The sequence below is a fragment of the Choristoneura fumiferana genome, chromosome 10, assembly GCF_025370935.1.
Source record: "Choristoneura fumiferana chromosome 10, NRCan_CFum_1, whole genome shotgun sequence".
In the NCBI taxonomy this organism is placed as follows: domain Eukaryota; kingdom Metazoa; phylum Arthropoda; class Insecta; order Lepidoptera; family Tortricidae; genus Choristoneura; species Choristoneura fumiferana.
This window is the reverse complement of record NC_133481.1, coordinates 11,088,907-11,108,136: the sequence shown is the minus strand read 5'-3', so window position 1 is coordinate 11,108,136 and position 19,230 is coordinate 11,088,907. Positions and strand designations below refer to the sequence as shown.

Below are 19,230 nucleotides of genomic sequence, written 5' to 3'. Positions count from 1 at the left end.
ATAAAATACGAAATCCTTAGAAAAATATTACTTATTTTTTTTACGTATACTTTACGTATACCTTATTCCTGTAATTATTTTGTTCCCGCTGGCCTAAATTGCTCTCTGAAGATTATCAATTCAAGTAAAACCCAAAGGTTTATATAGTCGTATTAAAATTGTACCTTACCCCCAGGTCCTAGAGCCTAGAGCAAAAAACAATAGAATGCTGTGGTATTATTAGCGCTTAGTAACAGTCGGAACGGTGAAGGTGTTCAAGAATCTGAGTGTGTAATAGCGCGTTCCGAATTGTTTTGAACTCTTTCACCGCTCCAACAACAAATTCTGCTCAAAATTTTTTTGCCGAGTGTACTTTTTGCTGACCACAGTTACGCTGTCATCTCACCAGGTGCGCCATTATCATCATCCTATCAGCCGTAGGACGTCCATTGTTGGACATAGACCTCCCCCATACTACCTCCAGCTGCTTCGGTTGGAAGCGGCCTGCATCCACCGTGAAACCGCGGCTTTAACTAGGTCATCCGTCCATCTCGTTGGTGGACGTCCCAATAAATAAATCGTTCACATAAAAAGACAAACGCAGTTTTTTTTATTTATACAATAAAAAACTATAAGTATATGAATATTTTTTAACAATTGGTTAAAAAAAAACACGAAATTATTGTTAGAACATTTTGTAATTTGCAATAACATAAAATAAATCTCTGTTAATACAGACAGATATAAAATTGTAAAAAGCAATCACTTAAAAATACATATTACTTACATTGTCCCGTCATGTGAACAGATTACTTACGCTCATATAGTCGAAGCTTAAACAAAAACATAAATGCATTTTTATGGCGTTTTAAAATATTTTACAACAAAACAATATTTGTTAAGATTATAATTCACACAATGTATTTGTACTAAAAATATTTCTATCGGGATTGGCTGTAATTCATATTATACCTCACGTTTAGTAGAAATTTTTAACGTATGCGTCAGCAAACGCTAGAATGGACAGCATAATCGGCAACAATGACTACGACTGTGTGACACACCACAGCTGTGTGGTGGCTTTTGGTACATTTCAAGTACCAAAAGGTCCTTCTTTAAAACATAGATACTTACATGCCCACACAGGACAGCCTCTAAAATTTCTTTATATTTGGAATATCTCGCTGTTTTGGCAAAAAAATTAAAATAAAATGCTACTTAATTAATTTTTTGTCATGGCTAAACGAAATAGGGCAAGATTCTTAAAATTAATAACTAGAGTATATAAATTACTGGTTTTGCTTTCTATGGCCAGTTCAAAATTATTTGATGAATTGTTTTAAATAACAACTGTTAAAACAAAGATGCTTCTTAATTGTTATTCGTCTCTTTTTGTCATCTAGCCAGCGTGTTTGTGCCGTGCGGTGCGCAGTACACTTTACTCCAATCTTCTCGGATTACAGATAAAAACAACCATCTCAAACATGTTTCATCATTTCTCTTCTTAGCAAATTATTTAAACTTACGCGAAAGATTTGTCAGCTGGTGTACTTGTACGAAGCCAACTATCAAACAGAAGCTCAGATTAGTTATGTTATCTTTAATCATTGGATAATGACACTGAAAACGTTACAATTTATGCTAATAAAATGAACGTACTGTCTTAAAATCTAAGTATTATTAATTTGCACTACCATTAATACATTCCTGTTCATATCATGGTGGTTATCAGAACTTATTTCGCTTACTGAAACAGTAAGTTAAGATATATAAATACAACACTGAATACTTTACACGGATATCAAACGGACAATGGACATGAAGAGACTGTACCCCTTTAATTTTAATATTTTTTAAACAATTTTTGTTACTAATTTATATACACAAACATTGCAAAACAGAAATTTGCTCTTTAATTTATTAAACATAAGTGTCATTTTACATTTCAGGATAGTTTTGCAACCAAGTTATGTTATAATCTTTTTTTAATTTATTTATACGGGTTTGTTTAAAGTCTCCAATTATTTATTTATAATAAGGCAGAAATCCTACAGCGAAATACAAAAAGTTGTCTCACGATAAACATATTTTTTTAACACAGTAATAATTTAAATGGAGCGTGCTTAGCGTATATCGATGTAGGGTTCCGTTCTAAATTTAGAATATGACTATGACTAACACTGATTGTCAATTACTTAAGGCTATCATTTACTATTCTTACTCATTGATTTATTGATTTAATTCAGTCAATTGGTAATCTATAACACTGGTTTATACCTACCTGGATGTTTTAGGAATGCCACGAGGGATGTTACGAATGATGCCTTCTTCTTGGTAATCTAAATTGCAGGGTTTCAACAATTCTTGACCGCCTTGGTGTAACCATTTATTGCACACTATAAAATGAAAACAATATTTTTAACTAATGGTTAGTACAGTCGCATTTCTTTACTTTTGAGCAAAAATTTTATCAAAAATGTGAACAAGACTCTATTGTTAACGGCGTAGAAGCTTGTTCAGATATTTTTAATTTAATTTTTGCTCAGACGTATAAGAACCCGACAGCAAACAATCAAGTAAATTCAAGCTACGTTTGCCCAAATCTGCCTTACAAAACCTGTCTTTCATCTCCTAACAGGAATAGATACCCTTCTCCCAAACTACCGTTTCTGCAGTTACTCTTCTCTCAATAATACCAGTTCAGACACCTCACTATGAAAGCAATGTTTTGCTCAGAAGTATAAGAATTCGACTGTACATACTACCACTATCTTAGTCAACTAACAATCAAGTAAATTCAAGCTACACCTGTCAGAATCTGCCTTACAAAAGCTTTTTTCTCTCTCCTAGCAGGAACAGATAAGATACCCATCTCCCCAATTACCACTTCTGCGGTTACTCGTCTATTAATAATACCAGTTCAGCACCCATTTATCAAATCCTCCACCTACGCTTCCACGTATTTTACTGACACTGATAACCTCGAGTCGTTTACAGGCGATCTTACCCCACTTGGAGCCCCTGAGCACGGGGCAAGCCGCGTGACGCGTGGCCATGTCACCCTCGCCGGAGGGGTGAAGGTTCATCCAGAACAGCGCCGCGTGCTTTATGGGGAACACTGACAGCCCCAGCTCGGTGAACACGGTGGCACCTCCTTGCGCGACTTCTGACATCTGTATATGTCGAAAGATAAGATTTAGAGTCAGGATCCGACTAGGCTATGATTAATGTGGACACATAAATGGGATTCAGAATGTGAATGAGCTTTTGGAGAACTAACAAAATAACACTATTGTGGCTAACATACGTAAATCCTAAGCATAAAAGCACGCATTCCCTGAAATCCTACGATTATCACAAAATTCACAGTTATTTAAAGGAAAATCTGAGTTAATAATAAAGAACCGCGTGACAGTTTCTGAGACTGATGACTGGGGCCATTATTTATTTATTTATGTTGACCAATATTGATTATTCTACATTTACTCAATAGGTATATCATCAACTGTGGCAAAAGAAAGGTTCAACAGCTATATCGTATAAAACCGTTATGCAGAAAAATGGTAGATCGATGAGTTCCTATACCGCACTAAGGTTTATTGTATAAAACATCAGATTATTTTCACTTACAAGTTAAAGTGACAGTCAAACTTACTGTTTTGTTTTCCTACAAACTATAGGTAAATTTAATACTACCTACTAACTATAATTAGGTACCACCTGTCAAGCAATGAATGTGGATTATATTAATAAATAAAAAAACATCAGCTTGAACTTACATAAAACAGCACTGTAGCGATCCTATTGCCCTCAAAATTGGCAAATGCGTTCTCAAATTTCTGAAACAAATAGAGAAATGCTATGGTTTTACGATTTTTTTCCAGTTTTTAGTGGTGTTCATTGGTTTAACATCAGTTAACCACATAGGCAGCCTTGGCAAGTCTGCGGCGCGTCGAGTGAAGTTAGTACGCTGTATAAATAGAAGCAATAGAAAAAATCGATCAAATGCGAGTCGGACTGGTACACGAAAGGTTCAAGGGTTCCGTACCTCCGTACAGTATTTTAAAAATTGTTTAGTAATAAGTTTTTGTTAAAAATTCTAATACAAGCTTTTTTTGCTGACTGGACTTTTCCCTCTGGTTACCAAAGTACTCGTGAAGATGAATCAACTAGCCCCTAGCAACTGCTAGCTGTCACCTCGCCCACCTAGCAACGATAAAGATTGCCTAGCAACCAAAAAACGCTGATAAAACACTTTTCTTGTATGACGACCCCCTTTAATTTTTAACTTTATTTTGTTTTAGTATTTGGTATTATAGCGGCCAAAGTAATACATAATTTGTGACAATTTCAAGTGTCTAGCTATAACGGCTCAAGAGATACAGCCCTGTGACAGACGGTCGGACAGACAGACAGACAGCGGAGTCTCAGTAATAGGGTCCCGTTGGCACCCTTTGGGTACGGAACCCTGAAAAGAAAAAATCTTAAACTGTCTTTTTATTTAAAAACGCTGTTATCAATATTAATTACTGATGAAATCATAACAAAATGAACATGAAGTATGTTTTTTTTTATAGGGAGAGGCTACAATAGAGACTCTTCTTCAGGCAGATAGATATTATGATGCAAAAAAAAGTTAAGATTGTTTACCACATTTCTATTGCTAAAAAAACGAAGTACACTCTTTCGTGTGGCCACTTGATTCACTCACCCGAGCGAAGTCATAGTGCGGCTCGTAATGCCCTCCTATCCCGTAGTTGACCACTTGCAGCTCTTCCGCTGAATGCATGGAGAGCCCGGTCATATCCGCGACTCGCCGCGACAGGCGCGCGATAACTTCACTCTCTGAGTCGTGCAGCCACGAGGACTTGCTTATGCGATAGTGCGCCTTCACCAGCTCGCCTGTCTTGGGATCGTGGACCACGGCGCGCTTGAACTGTGAGAGGTAAGAATATACTTGAGAATAATGTCGCCTTCAAGGTTGCGGAAAGTATGTATTTATCTAAATACATGTATGTTAATTCGCTGTCTAGTGCTTGATGTACATTTTCTCATGATACTTTATTTAAACATTTAAAAAAACCAGAGACAGCATCACTAATATTAGTCACATATACTAAGAACTTATTAGAGTAGTGAAACAGTACGAGTATACAGCAGACAACGCACGGATGAGCCGAGGTCGGGATCCGGGAAATCTACTTCGCAACCACAGCTCGTGCGTTATTCACCTAAAACCGAAGGCAGAATAAGAGTCACTTACCCTGGGCAAGGCCATCTCCTGGATGAATCCAATTTCCTCGTCGCTGATGACCTCATGGAACACGTACACATCCGGTTTGATGTACACCTGCTCCACTTTGATCGGCGCCAGGCGTAAGAACGGATGGTGCTCCGTCAAGTAGCGACAACTTAATCTATAGAAAAATTAGTAAATTTAACTATAAAGTCAGCAGTAGCTCAGTTGGGAGCAATGCTCCAGTACTGTGATATTATAGGTTATACAACAAAGCCCAAGAAAAAGAAACGAAAGACCAAATTACCAAAAAATGAGCCCGAATATGTTGACATATTGCCGCCGGCACATTTTGCATCAGATAGTATAAATAACTCAAAAGTACATTTTTTTTAGATAGGTATCGCTTGTTTCCTCAAGAAGTATCGAGAAGAAATGGACCCAACATCGAGTCTTAAATCGAGTCTCGAGTATACAGCCTGTGTGCCCACTCAAGTTTAGCGCGTGGCGGGACGGGACGTGCGGTTTTCATGTAAAGCTTGTGTAAGCTAGGTTATAACCGAGGGTTATGCCTGCACCTGCACAGTTCATTTGTGCAGGTATAATATATCTGAACGTGTGTATGACATGACTCCTTGCCTGCGTAAGCAAAATTTGAAAAAGGTAAGCATTGATATTTTTTGGTTATATCCTAGGGTGTATGGCTGGCTTCACACATCTTTGGACTAGCCGCAGCGTGTACAGTCAAACAAATTGAATCATGACCCAGGGTGGAACCTTTTAATAATCAATTTCACTATGATTTCCTAAACAAAATTATGAGATGTCAACATGACATTAGTAGCACAAAGGTTCCATCCTGGGCCATGATTCAATTTGTTCGACTGTAGTCTGGCCGCTCCTAAACGTTTGCATATGTTTAACATATACAACAACACTTATAAATACCTTTTCGCGATATCGCTGGGCACTGCCACCTCACCTCGGCAGAGTGCCTGGTATTTTGCTCTTTCATTCGCATAATTCTTCATATCTTCGGAGAGCTCTTCTGTATTACTATCCTCTCCCACTTCCTGATTTAAAAAAAAATCATGAAATATATACTCTACGTTTGCTCAGAACCAAGCGATACTTTGGTTCAAAATATTTACGTTAAAAGATTTTTCATCCAATCCACTATTTACATACATACCCCTCTTTGTTTCTTCTTATTTTGTTTTTCTTGTTCTTTGATAGTCTTCTCATAGTGCGGTATATTACCGCGGGCTCGGGGGTGGTTGGGATCTATTTCTAATAGCTTATGGGTCCATTCCAAAGCGCTTTTCACATCTCCTGTGAACAAATCACAAAAAGATTGGAAACGTTTCGGTAATGAATGACTAAAGCCGAGAGCGGTTTTTTTTTATTTATTTAACTTAAAACAATTAAACATGAATTACATTTAGTGTTAGTTGTTGCGGGATACGCTACTTACGTAAGCTACTTCAAAAACAATTTTACATTTGATTGAAAATCAATATGATTTTCTGGTTTGAAATGAAATTTATTTGAAATGGTATTTTATAAGAGCTTTATCTTTTAATTATTGGTTATATGTCAAAGACTCTTGTACTTCCTTGTATTTTCAATGAATACTAAATCAACTTTAAGATGGTGGTGATCACATATTTGGCTGATGGTATATTCAATGTGACTGCAATTTATACATCCTACCCAACTGAGGCCGTATTGTCTAACGCGCTGACTTTCGTGGTCGCATTTATCATCTCTTTCTGTCCCCATCTTATAACGCATGACAGAAAGAAGTGGTGAATACGATTGTGATTCCAAGTGTTAGACGATATAGCCTCTGTTCCCAGTCAGAAGTTTTAGAAACTAACCTGTCAGGAAATATGAGAAGCCGATATATTCATGTATATCGCTCTCGGTGAACGTGTGCTCTATATCTGTTTCATCTCTATACTTTCTCAGCGCTTCCATACTCCACGCTATCGCATTCTTGAAGTCTTTCAGATTGTAGACGGCACGGGCGAGCTCGTAGCAATCAGCCGCGCTCATGGGATGACTAAAACATAATTAATAAATAACAAATGGACTATTTACACAAGCCATACATTGCTGTACCAGTAGGTAGTATTACATTATTCATGCCTACATCAGGCGCACCCCACGTAACGATCAAATACCATGGAAGTGCTGTCACTGAATTTTTCCGAAATTTATAGTTGTGAGTTAAGCTGGGTCCATACATAATCCACTATACTCGCGATGGCAAGCGGGCATAACGCTTGTGCCAAGTCTGTCCTGTTTAATGTTTTCCTTTTATGCATATCAGGTCAATATTCTGTAGATAAAGGGGCCGGTTTGAAACCAGTATACATTTGGATGGAATCCAAAATTCCTTAAGATTACATTTACATTCCATTAATCTCACGCTAAAAGCCGTATTATCTATCTCGCTGGCACCGCATTCGCCATCACTTTCTACCGCGATCTTAGCGTTCAATGGTCAGATTCTTGTCACCAAACTTAGCAAATGAAATTGAAATTTAATAGTAAAATTATTGTATTTTTGTATGAATTTATTTATCTTGGAAACTGCTCTAACGGTTTCGACGAATTTGCTATGTGGGGACTTTAGGGGGCGACCAATCTATCTAACTTGGTGCTATATCTGGGAAAACGCGTGTTTTCAAATTATAATGTATCTTTGTGAAATTTTCACACGCAATAAGATCGGTAGGTAACTTAGACAGTAATGTTTAGTAATGAAACTAACCTATACACGATCCCATTGAGTACCCCTTCAGCGAGGTCTCGCACGTCGAGCCGGTACGTGGTCTGCAGCCGCGTGAGCGCCTGCGCCGCGCCCGCCAGATCCTCCAGAGTCGGGTATTTCACGTCATCGTGACTCATCGTTATGTTCTTGATGTACTCTGGAATCAACAATATCGTTGATGTTTAATTGTAACTTTGAATTCTAAAAAATCGAGCCTACTGATCCCTGGGCCTTATTTCACCACGCTGACATGTGCGACTACTACTAGTACTACTAGAGCCGACTACTACTAGAACTACTACTACTAGAGCCATTTAAAAAATATGCGTACCTATGTGATAGGAAATTATTTATTAAGAAAATACAACATATCCATAAGACTAAAACTACTATTAAATTAAAATAACTAAAACTAAAACTTTAATTAAAAAAGAGAGGTGGGCCTCTTGGCATGGTGCCCATCACGCAGGCAGCATTCCCGCGTTGAACTGCGATTGAGATTCTTTGCGCGAGAAAGCTGCCGGCGCGAGGGTTGCCTGTTGCCTCCCTTAACCTATTGCTGAGCTCCCTGTGTAGCTCCAGCGCACCCTTACCCCAAGGACCTAGAGTCTCGACGCCGAAAGCAAAGAAATGATATTGGGCGCCGAGACAGCTATATTTGGTGACCTTGAGGCTTTCCGGTACCTGACGAAACACTACAATTGTAATGCAAACCTGACAAAGTTTTAATCTCATGTATAGGAAAAATAATTCTTGTTTCACAAAATAATTATCATACAATTTTTATACCGGGTGTGGCCTGTAATACGAGCAAAAAATTAAAACGTAGATAGTCCTCATCAAACTGAACAACATTAGTTCAGCGAGTTTTAAAAATAATGGAGTCTTTGAATTTTCCTTTTTTCATACAAATTAAATACTGCTATCAATGTACGCCATCCTAGAACACAACTGACGTCGCCTGTGCTGTTACGCTACAAACATCAAGCATTTTGCTTTATATTGCTTCTTCGAATAAAATTAAAAGTGTTATAAAAATTAGAAAAATAATTATTTTTAAAAGTCGCTGAACTAATGTTGTTCAGTTTGACGAGTATGATCTATGTTTTAATTATTTCTCATATTACAGGCCACACCCGGTAGATACAAATAACAGATTGTCAGTCGACATATGTCATTGTCAATTGTCACGTTGGTGAAATAGGGCCCTGGGCTTCGATGTCTTATTTTTATACTCAGCCATACATTTTACATTAGGTACATTTTGCATGTACCTATAGTCAACTACAAATATAAAACCAAAGTTAAAAAATATTTATTTAAATACTGAATAATGTTCCATCGGGAAAAGTCGGATCTAGGTCGGATCTCAAACGGAATACGGCGGCATCCGAAGTGTCAATTCATAGTGACATTTTCAACATTATTGTTTAGTGCATGGCTGTTCGACGGAAAAATTGAAAGAGCACGATAAATACGAACTTTTCCAATAAAATATCATTATGCACCACATCTGCATATACGACTTTAATATTAAGTCGATAAAGTCGTGTCCACATATTTTTGTAACTTTGGCCGTATCGATCTTGTATTGACTGGACATCATCACCTCAGCCAACATAGGGCACTGGCTTCTTCCCACAATAGTAGGGCGCGGGCTAGAGTTCCCATGCGGGGCCAGTGCGTCATGAAGTCGTCCAAATAGACGCATATTTTAAAGGTTAAGCCCTTGAACTTGTAGAGAGAAAAGTAGTCAAAATGCAACTAGAAAAATAGAGGTACCTGTTCCAACTTTGATGCTGTCGTCAATGTCATCCAAATCGGTCGTGAGTCTTTTGATCAAGGTAAATGCGTTAATGGGGTTTCCCAAGTAATTCGGAATGTCCTCCATTGCCTTTTCGTGTTCAAGCTTGTAGAGTTGCAAATGACTAAAAACAAAAATCTCTTTTTGACAGCATACACAGATAGACCCTCTGTTGCATATATTCGCCGTGTTGAAAAACAAAAAAAAAATGACGTCACAGGATTTCCAATACGGCTGACGCATAAGGGCGGAGCCAGAATCAGTTCCAAGATGAGGTAAAGTAAAGAAAAGCAGTCGTCGCAATATCCATTAAAAGATTTCTATGTATGTTTCATGCGCGCCCTACGCGACTATACTTATGTGAGCTGATTCGTGTCTTTTGATAAGGAGCGGTTTTTTTTTTAAATCAGTAACGTCAGAGAATTCAAGGAGATCAGGTGCAAGTGCCGTATACTTTTCCAAAGTGGCTACGCCCTTGCTTACGCAGTGTTTAAGAAACGCGTCGCTTAAACTTACCTTTTCAAGACGGCTATTCTCTTCTCTTCCTTCATAATATAATCGTCTAGATCGTCTATAATTCTCTTGTGTGTCTCGAGCAGTGGCTCCATCTGTGCGATTGCGGTAAACAACTCCGCTTTGGACCATGACTTGTAGTGTAATAGGAGTAAGCTTAAGCTAAACATGTGTAGAATATTAGGAACCATTTTCAACGTGCTGAAACAAAAAATATATTATTTATTTGGCGGCAAGTGTCAAAAAAAAACTTTAAAATTAATTCGGTCACGCATATAATGTTTTGTGTTGTTGACAATACACTCGACGACAGTAAAAAAAATTGCACAATCCGTAGGTACTTTAATGAATAATTACAATAATGTGGAAAACTTAAAAAATGCGTTTTAAATTCTTATTTTAACCCAGACATACCATATCTACCTACTGTAAGTGTCTGAATTGCTGAATAACCGCTTATACAATATTACTGGGGATTTTCACATGGAGACAATATAGTCGTTAACAAAGTAATAAACGACCAAGGCAAGTAACATCGACATGCAAGTACAGAATTTCTTTTGGTGCATGTTTTTGCGCCACTGATCAAGTTTCATACCTAAGTGGTCTGTATTATGTGAAGTGGATGTATAAAAATATGTACATGTATATTTGCATTTAGGTTTCAGAACTTTACTAATGTAATGACTAACTGTGGATGGAATATTACACCAAAAAATCACATGAAATATTTATTTATTCACAAGGAATACATGGCTACATAGGTGTATACATATTATACTACCTACCTTGATGTGAAAATCTGAGGTCAGTGATTTTAGCCACTCGGTCGGTAATAACTACTACAGGTAGGGCGTAGTTAACAACTTGCTATCTTGAAATCTGATTTGTGATTACGATGACACGTAGTTAACTACCTACAAGTAGTTACGATTACATGTAACCTGACTACTTTAATCAATCGATAGTTCCATGTGATGTGTTTTGAAATAACAAATATACACACACACAGACACACACACACACACACACACACACACACACACACACACACACACACATTGTTGTGAATCCATACCTACTGTATTTATATTGTCATAAACGAATGTTCTAGTTACTATTATTACGTATCTACTGTGGTAACCTATTATTCGCCATGTAACATTTTAGTTAAGTGTACAATTGTTGTTAATTAAGGCTGGTTGGTTTCCTGAATAAATAAATACTTAAAATAAAAATAAATGAAATGCTCATTACACATTCAGAGTTGGAATTGTCATCGATTTGCTCCTACTTTTTTGCTCCTACTTTTTTTACGCGCAATTTTTAATATGTACATGTTTTTGCTGAAATTTACTTATTTTAGATTTACACATTATTTATTACTTTCACCAGTTTGATTTAATATGAAATTTATGGTGTTGACAAATTGTTTTTTGACGATAAGGCTGCGTTTCCACCAGAGATGGGCGAGGATAATGATGACGCTTCAACACAGTCTTAGACAATAGCTACAATATGAGTAAAGTAAATATTTTGGATAAAATGTTTTCAATGTTTTCGGTGGTTTTGAAAATGATCGTGAATATTATCATTTTATGAAAATTTTATTTCAGCGCCTTGATTGGGAATAGGTTAAAAACAAACAAATACGGCTAAACATACCCAAAGGGCAACTTTATAGATAGCAAAAGTACCTAAATAAAGTAAAGTAACATTTCAAAGAAGGAAATGTAAATTGGAAGTAGCTAACAATAGATAAAATAATATTGTGCTAATACTAGTTACCAGCAGTCCGGTACAAAAATATTGTTCAAATATTTTATCAGCAAGCTTTCGGCACCAAATTACATCGGACGTCACTTAATCTGACGACAGACATCCCCAGTTTATAAATTGAGATTTTAAGACATGAACGTACCGTTTTTCGGCCGAACCGGTCAAATCGAGAAAGGTAGGTATATTTTGAGGTATTTTATTTTTCCTGCAGAATGAACGGTCAGGGGCATTGACTTTAAGGTTTATTTGTCCCTGGCATTGTGTGCTTTCGGAGCAATCTGCGAACTGCACTTGCCATTCAAAATTCGCATTCAAAGTTCATTAGACCTTTCCACATTGTATTACAATGATAGCTATTGTATTGAGGCAGTACCGCAGTACCGATGTAGTTATCCTGACGCTACTATAATATGTGCATAATCGATATAAACATAAAGATCATTGACTGAAACATTGGAAAAATCGCTCTGTGAAGCTTAAATAGCTTGTGCCTCGCGAAGTTTTCGAAATGGCTGCAAGCACAGAATAAATACCTAATAGTACAAGTACTGCAAGTGAAATATGTTTTTTTTACGTAGCAGTCGCAACAGCCATGGTTAAAAATGTATTTAACTATCAAACCTACTCACAAACTTTCAAGAGGACAGTTTGATAAAAGTGATCTGTATTTAGTGGAGAACAGCCGGACATCCGCTACTTCCGCTGGACATAAGAAAGCATTATTCCCAAGCTGAAACCTAGGTATTAGAAGAAAACCTTACTAAGTTTCATGTAAGAAGAAGATATTTTGCGATAAAAATAAGACTCCATCGGCGAACGTTTATTCGCGTAGCGTATGGTAATGGTAATACCATGGAAATATGAGCCACTAAATGACTCGCAGGGGTTCTATGTCCCATTATCAATAATGAGAAAAAATTAGGACCAGAGTTTAAGAATGAAATGTGTAAAAACGACTCACTTCATATGCGCCTAATAATAAACACGCATTGTTTGCGATAAAAACTGATTTCTAAAAGCGCTAATTAAACTTCAGTGGGCAATTTTTGAGCATTTATTGGCTAATTATTAATTAAATTTTAGTGTACAGGTATTTGTTTATTGCGGTAAAGATGCTCGTGAGTTGTTTGCATAATTTAAAGTGAGATGGTTAATAATTATCGATTTCGATCATCACAAGCTGTAGGTTTTTTAACTGATTTCAAAAAAGGAGGTCATCGATTTATTTAATTTTTTTCTAACACATTTTTATAAGAGACACTGACGTTTGCCTTTGTCAGACCTACTAGACTAAACCTATGTTTTGCAACAAGACATGTTTGTAACTTTATATCATTTTATACCAAATGAAAGACTATCAGTGTTTATGTACGAATAGACAACCGACAAGACTTGGCATTTACAAACTCTCCGTTTAGATGATTTCGCTATATGTATTTGTGTTTTTATTAATAATGTACGTGACAAGTTGCGCGTACGCATCCAGTTATCAATCATTCAATGAAGAGACATTGTCGCGTCCCCACTCCCGGTGGAATGGCTATCGCAGATGCTCTAAATGAATGGAGCAAAACTATGCTTCTTATCTATAGGTTACATGTGTTATTTTAATACTTAGGTGATGTCTAATGTACAAAAGAGTAGGTAGTATACGATCGTCAACAGTATTAATTACGTTTGCCGCATGAATTATTTTTTGTATACATAGTTTTTTAGAAGTTATATATAATATAACGAAACTAGACAACATTGAAAAGCTACAAAGTGATAGTTCAGGCTGGACATTGAACCCAGTTCCTAATTATTCCCTGATGCGTGTACAGTACACAATTGGCAAATAATACAATTTTATCGAAGGCCAAAAAACTTTTAACTTGAGAAATTCAAAAAACCGATGAGACACGATGAGAACCGATCAGAGACAGGAAATTTTGCGCGGGCGACTTATAATGCAAACGTTAATGGAACCCATGATAGATTTGGTTATTTGTTAGTGGGATATTTATTAGTAAAATCCTCTAATGTCGAATTGTCTGTCAGATCTAATCGTTTACGCGTGCGAAGTCGCAGGTAAAGTCTAGCAACCCGTATTTAAATAAATTACACTAACCGTCTCCCGAATAGGTCGAAACTTAAACGTAGATAGTCCTCGATTACCATCAATATTATATAACGTTTCAGTTCAGTATTTTTAAGTTCAACTAGCTTATGTCCGTATTGTCCGTTGCTTCACCCCATGGAACAATAATAAATGGGCTGGTTCCCTATCTCGTAGAAATTTCTGAAAGATCACTTCTTAAATCAGCTCTAAGATTCTCAAGAAATGCCTATGTCTGCCCAATTTCTTGTCCTTCACTCTTTTATAAGTAAGTAAGAAATGTTAATAAAATTAGTAAATCTTATAATCTCTTGTGATTTTGGAGTGCATATGCACATGACGACGTGATCATGATTACGTCCATCAGACCATTTTTGATCGCTTTTCTTTATAGCCCAACCAATATGCATGGCAAAAACAGATAGGTATATCCAATTCGTTAAAAGAGGATACAATACACCACAGATCAGTTACCTTACGTGAAATTGATGGATCTTCACTTTCGCGTCTAACACCAGCTTGGGATCACGACAAACCAATTACGACAGCATTTCTAACCAACCTATCGCCCGAGGGACACGATGTAACTCACGCGCGTCGCGTACCAACAGTTATAGACTTAGACTAGAAGCTCAACTTAGTTCTTAAGTTTCACGGGTTAGTCTATATTTTGTCGGTTTCCACTTTCCGCACACGACCGGCGTTAGGAGAACAGTTGTCGGGTCAACGAACAAATTACTACCGCCCAGAAGCTAGCGTCGAGCCGATGACCTTATCACAAACGTTTATGATTGTCGTGACTCGTTTTAATATTAATAATTATTATGCGTTCGACATAGAGATTGGTCTATACCGTATAGACTATAGACTATACGAGATACGTAGAGAACGTAACAGCTAACTGTGCTAATAGAGACAGATAGGGGCCGAGAGTTAACGCGTTCATTTGTTTTACAGTAGATTCTTCTGGAACATGAGCCGGGAATAAACTACATTTCCTACTTTAGTAGGTTATTTGAGAATCAGGATGCCCAAACTTGATGATAGTAAATAATCATTTTATAAGTATAATGGTTAATGACTAATGACAATGTCCTATTACCATCTATTATTGAAATACCTACTTAATTTCATCTGGGGTCTAACAAATCTATTAAGCGAAAAGCTAACTTGGGACTTGATAAGATGCTTATAACGGTTATAATAGGTACTTTGTAAGCTTCGAACATTAGGTATGTGATGTGATGAACAAAATAAGCTTACGATGCGTCGTGTCGCCCCACACGCGGCATTTGTTTACTTTATAGTCGAGACTTTTCTGGAGCTTGGACAGGTTACGAGTTATTTTTGATTTTACTGGACATCCAAATAAAGATAACGTTACCTCAATCTTCGACAAGTTTACCTACCTTTTATTATATGATTTGCCTAAAAGTACAAAGCATTTAACATTTTGAACGCCACAGACGGCCCGGCTACACACGACAAAGAGAAAACGGCTGAAAATCATGCCAAAGTCGCCACGAAATGCCGACGTGGTGCCTATGGCACGATTTTCAGCTTTCGTGTTTTGCCGACTGTGGCGTTCAAAAGCTGATCAAGTGCACGAAACGTATCGCTCGGCTCTTTTAAGTTTGGAGTATTAACTGGATTTTGAGTAGTAAAAAATTACACTCAGCAGAGTAAACTTTAAATTAACAATTTAAGGGACTTTTAAGATTAGTCATAATAATAACAGTAGTTATTCATAACACAATACAGAAGATACCAACATAAAAGGAACATGAACTTCTAGTGGGAAATTACAAGGGTTTATAGTGGGATTAGGGTAATATAATTTCAAAAATCATTAGATAAGATATAACATAAAATTTAAATAAAGAATATTATTTCCATCACCAGGTAGAGTCAAAAACAATAGGTTCTGGGGTTCAATTTATTTTTGTTTAGTCTTACATTTAGTGTAAATTACTTCTTGAAAATAATTGTTTTTCTTGATGTCAATGTCCTATTACAATTCATAAGCGCTTGATTTAATTCAGGTATTAGGAAGCCCCAAATAAATAAATATGATCAGAAACATGTTTCAAACAATTTACAAAGATCTTTCTATAACTAAAGAGGATATAGGTTAAGGTATACCATAGGCGACAGGCTAGCAACCTGTCACTATTGTACTGTTTTTGTCAAACTTAAAACCTAAAATTGTAAAAGTTTCGTGCGCTCTGCCTACCCCATAAAACTATCCTTGCACATGTTTGCCTTTCTAGCATGCAGTATACAGTGTGATATTTTTATTTTTTAGTTAAAATACATAAAAGGTTTTAAAATATAAAATACAATATAGCAAAGTAAATACATGTAAAATGGTTGTCATATAAATTGACAAACACTTACTCAATGTTTGAACACCCACGCACATGATGAGGCCTTCTAAGAATAATGCTTAATTATGCTAAGTAAACAAAATGTTGCAAAAATTGTAGGAAAACTGGGTCTTTTTTTTCTATTTTTTTTTATCGAGGCTTAAGTGGACCTGTGTGACTATGCCAGCCTCATTGGGGGACACAATGACCACACACACTTCTTCTGCGAAGTCCAGATTCTTTGGCTACAAAGGAGTGCTTGATGAACCTGTATATTCATGCTGCATTGAACAGGTTGAAATCACTCAAATACCTCTCATGGCTATCCTTAGTCAATATACACTTCCCATGTGTAGGATAACTGGGTACTACCAGTGTCAATTTGAAAATATTATTTTGTACAAAGAAAAATCAACTGTCTGTATTACAAGTATATTACTGTGAGAGTATTACTCTATTACTAAACTAACCCATTTACTAACCCTAAAAAATAAAAATAATACAAAATATCTTTTAAAATCCAGTATCATTGCTATTAGAAATTCAAAACTATTTGTGATGATAATAATAGTGATCATAAAGAAACACAACAGACTAGTTATATATATTGACGCTTGAAAGGAGAAATTGACTAAGCAACATTTTTTTAAGATAGTGAGTTATATACATATTTGGGATCAATTTTACTGATTCTGAACATGTACATAACTCACTATGTCAAAAAATGTTGCTTGGTCAATTTCTCCTTTCAAGCATTGATATCTAGATTTTCTCATGGATTATAATAATATTATTGAGTTACAAAAAAATCCTTTAAATCAATGTTTAATCATTGCGAAAACATCAGAACAATGGTGATTTGTATAAATAGAGACATAGAGTCGAAACTATATGTAATATATGTAATAGAATTAGATTATAATTTCATACATAACAATTGTGGCTATACCCTACCAGGGTGCATAATTTCTGTAAGTACTAGTATTTATAAGTCTTATGTTTTATGTTTTTGCCAAATAAATGAATACTGAATACTATAAGTCAATGCCTTTTTTTATATGATAACAAGGCACCTATCATTTTTTTTTAAGTATAGTGTCGATTGTTTCGTTGTGTCGAAGACGTAGAAATAAATGTTTGTCTCCCTTTAACTCTTTCTTTAATTGTTTATGTTTGTAAAAAAGTAGTGTGGTGCTCCTTGAAATGTGAATGAAACCTTTCGAGTTTGATATACAGTAGGGAATCTACTGTCAACGACTCATCTTTGCCTTAAATAACGCCGGAAGGAGGTCGCCAGTTCCCTAATACTTTCAAACATTAATAACAAAACTAAAACTTACCAAAATATATCAATACTCCATTAGAATTAGCTCTAACTGGAAGGATATAGCGGAGCCGTCTTGAAGTAAAGAAAACAATTAATTCTAGATTTAATTGAAGTGATAATGAAAATGTTACTAGGTAGTTAGCGTAGAACGCAATCACAAAACACGTACACTCTCTTGTACGCCTACAACATAATTCGAATTTTTTTTCTCACAAAGATTTATCTACCAAAATTGACATTGACAGCTGCCAAATTTTTTTTGACTGTTCGAGACTACTTTTATACGGTTCAAGACAGAGTGGATATAATATGAGAATCTGGCAAACGGTTCGCATAACAGTGTTGTGGGTGTGGGTGGGCTTTACGCATAATTTTTGAATTCCGAATATTCTTTAGGCAGAAAATTACTTACGCATAAATTAGTTACGCAGAAAGTTACTTTCGCATACTTCACGTAACTTTTGAATATTGTTCCCACCAATTATATGTCTGGAAAACAAATCTTTATATAAATTTAACGACTATTCCGCCTAGGTATATCGCTTCGCGCCTTGACAAAATACTAACCTAACCTAACCTATAGTTGAGCAATCACGTTACCTGGGTTTTCTTTAATGTCCTCGTGCCCTTTACTGTTTCGCTTATCCAAGTATCAAATATTCATTTTTTTTTTCAAAAACCTTCGTAGGATTGTTTGTTTTTACATGCGGGGGGCTCTGCCCTTGAGCCCCCTTGCGGGAGCTTCGCCCTCCCTTCCCCCTTCTTTATGCCCGTGCCTCTTTTACTGGTAATAACCTATTTTTCTAGTCATTAATAGTAATAAGGTAATTTATTTTCGGACATTGATTTGGACAGGATTTTGTCCTATCAAAATTCGGCTAAATTACATATATGCCAAACAAGATTATGCATTTTTGAACATGAAACTACCGTGAGACTCACTCATATAAAATGATATTATAACGGATAACTCACGTCTTAAACCGAGTTTAGCTCGACATGTTTCGGGCTATTTCGTAGCCCTTCCACTCAGGAGCACGCGACTCGGCGGCTGCCGCAACACGCACACTACGCGCCACCGCTCTGAAAGAGCGCTCTGGGAGAGCGGTGGCGCGTAGTGTGCGTGTTGAGGCAGCCGCCGAGTCGCGTGCTCCTGAGAGAAAGGGCTATGAAATAGCCCGAAACATGTCGAATTAAACTCGGTGTAAGACGTGAGTTATCCGTTATAATATCATTAAATAAGATTATGCATAATAACATTCGGCCATGTTAATATTATGCTAAAATAAATACGGGTAAACCATTATTCATCTTATACAGAATTACGCCGAAATAAATTTCGGCAAGTT

At 36.5% G+C, this 19,230-nt stretch overlaps 1 protein-coding gene across 3 annotated transcripts; it reads right to left on the bottom strand.

The window, feature by feature from the left end:
- Positions 1-658: 658 nt before the first annotated feature.
- PH4alphaEFB (prolyl 4-hydroxylase subunit alpha-1) lies at positions 659-18,104 on the bottom strand. 3 transcript variants are annotated; one of them, XM_074093487.1, is made up of 12 exons: positions 17,895-18,104; positions 10,315-10,512; positions 9,777-9,922; positions 7,995-8,151; positions 7,096-7,280; positions 6,408-6,547; positions 6,164-6,288; positions 5,243-5,396; positions 4,691-4,915; positions 3,759-3,818; positions 2,987-3,152; positions 659-2,375 (listed from the first exon to the last, which is right to left on the bottom strand). In XM_074093487.1, the coding sequence occupies exons 2-12, from the start codon at positions 10,500-10,502 to the stop codon at positions 2,257-2,259; spliced, it is 1,665 nt and encodes a 554-aa protein (XP_073949588.1). In that variant the 5' UTR covers positions 10,503-10,512; positions 17,895-18,104; the 3' UTR covers positions 659-2,256. The 3 variants fall into 3 exon arrangements, with proteins under 3 accessions (XP_073949588.1, XP_073949590.1, XP_073949589.1); XM_074093489.1 differs by lacking the exon at positions 17,895-18,104 and adding an exon at positions 14,668-15,011; XM_074093488.1 differs by lacking the exon at positions 17,895-18,104 and adding an exon at positions 14,663-15,010.
- Between the last annotated feature and the right edge of the window lie 1,126 nt (positions 18,105-19,230).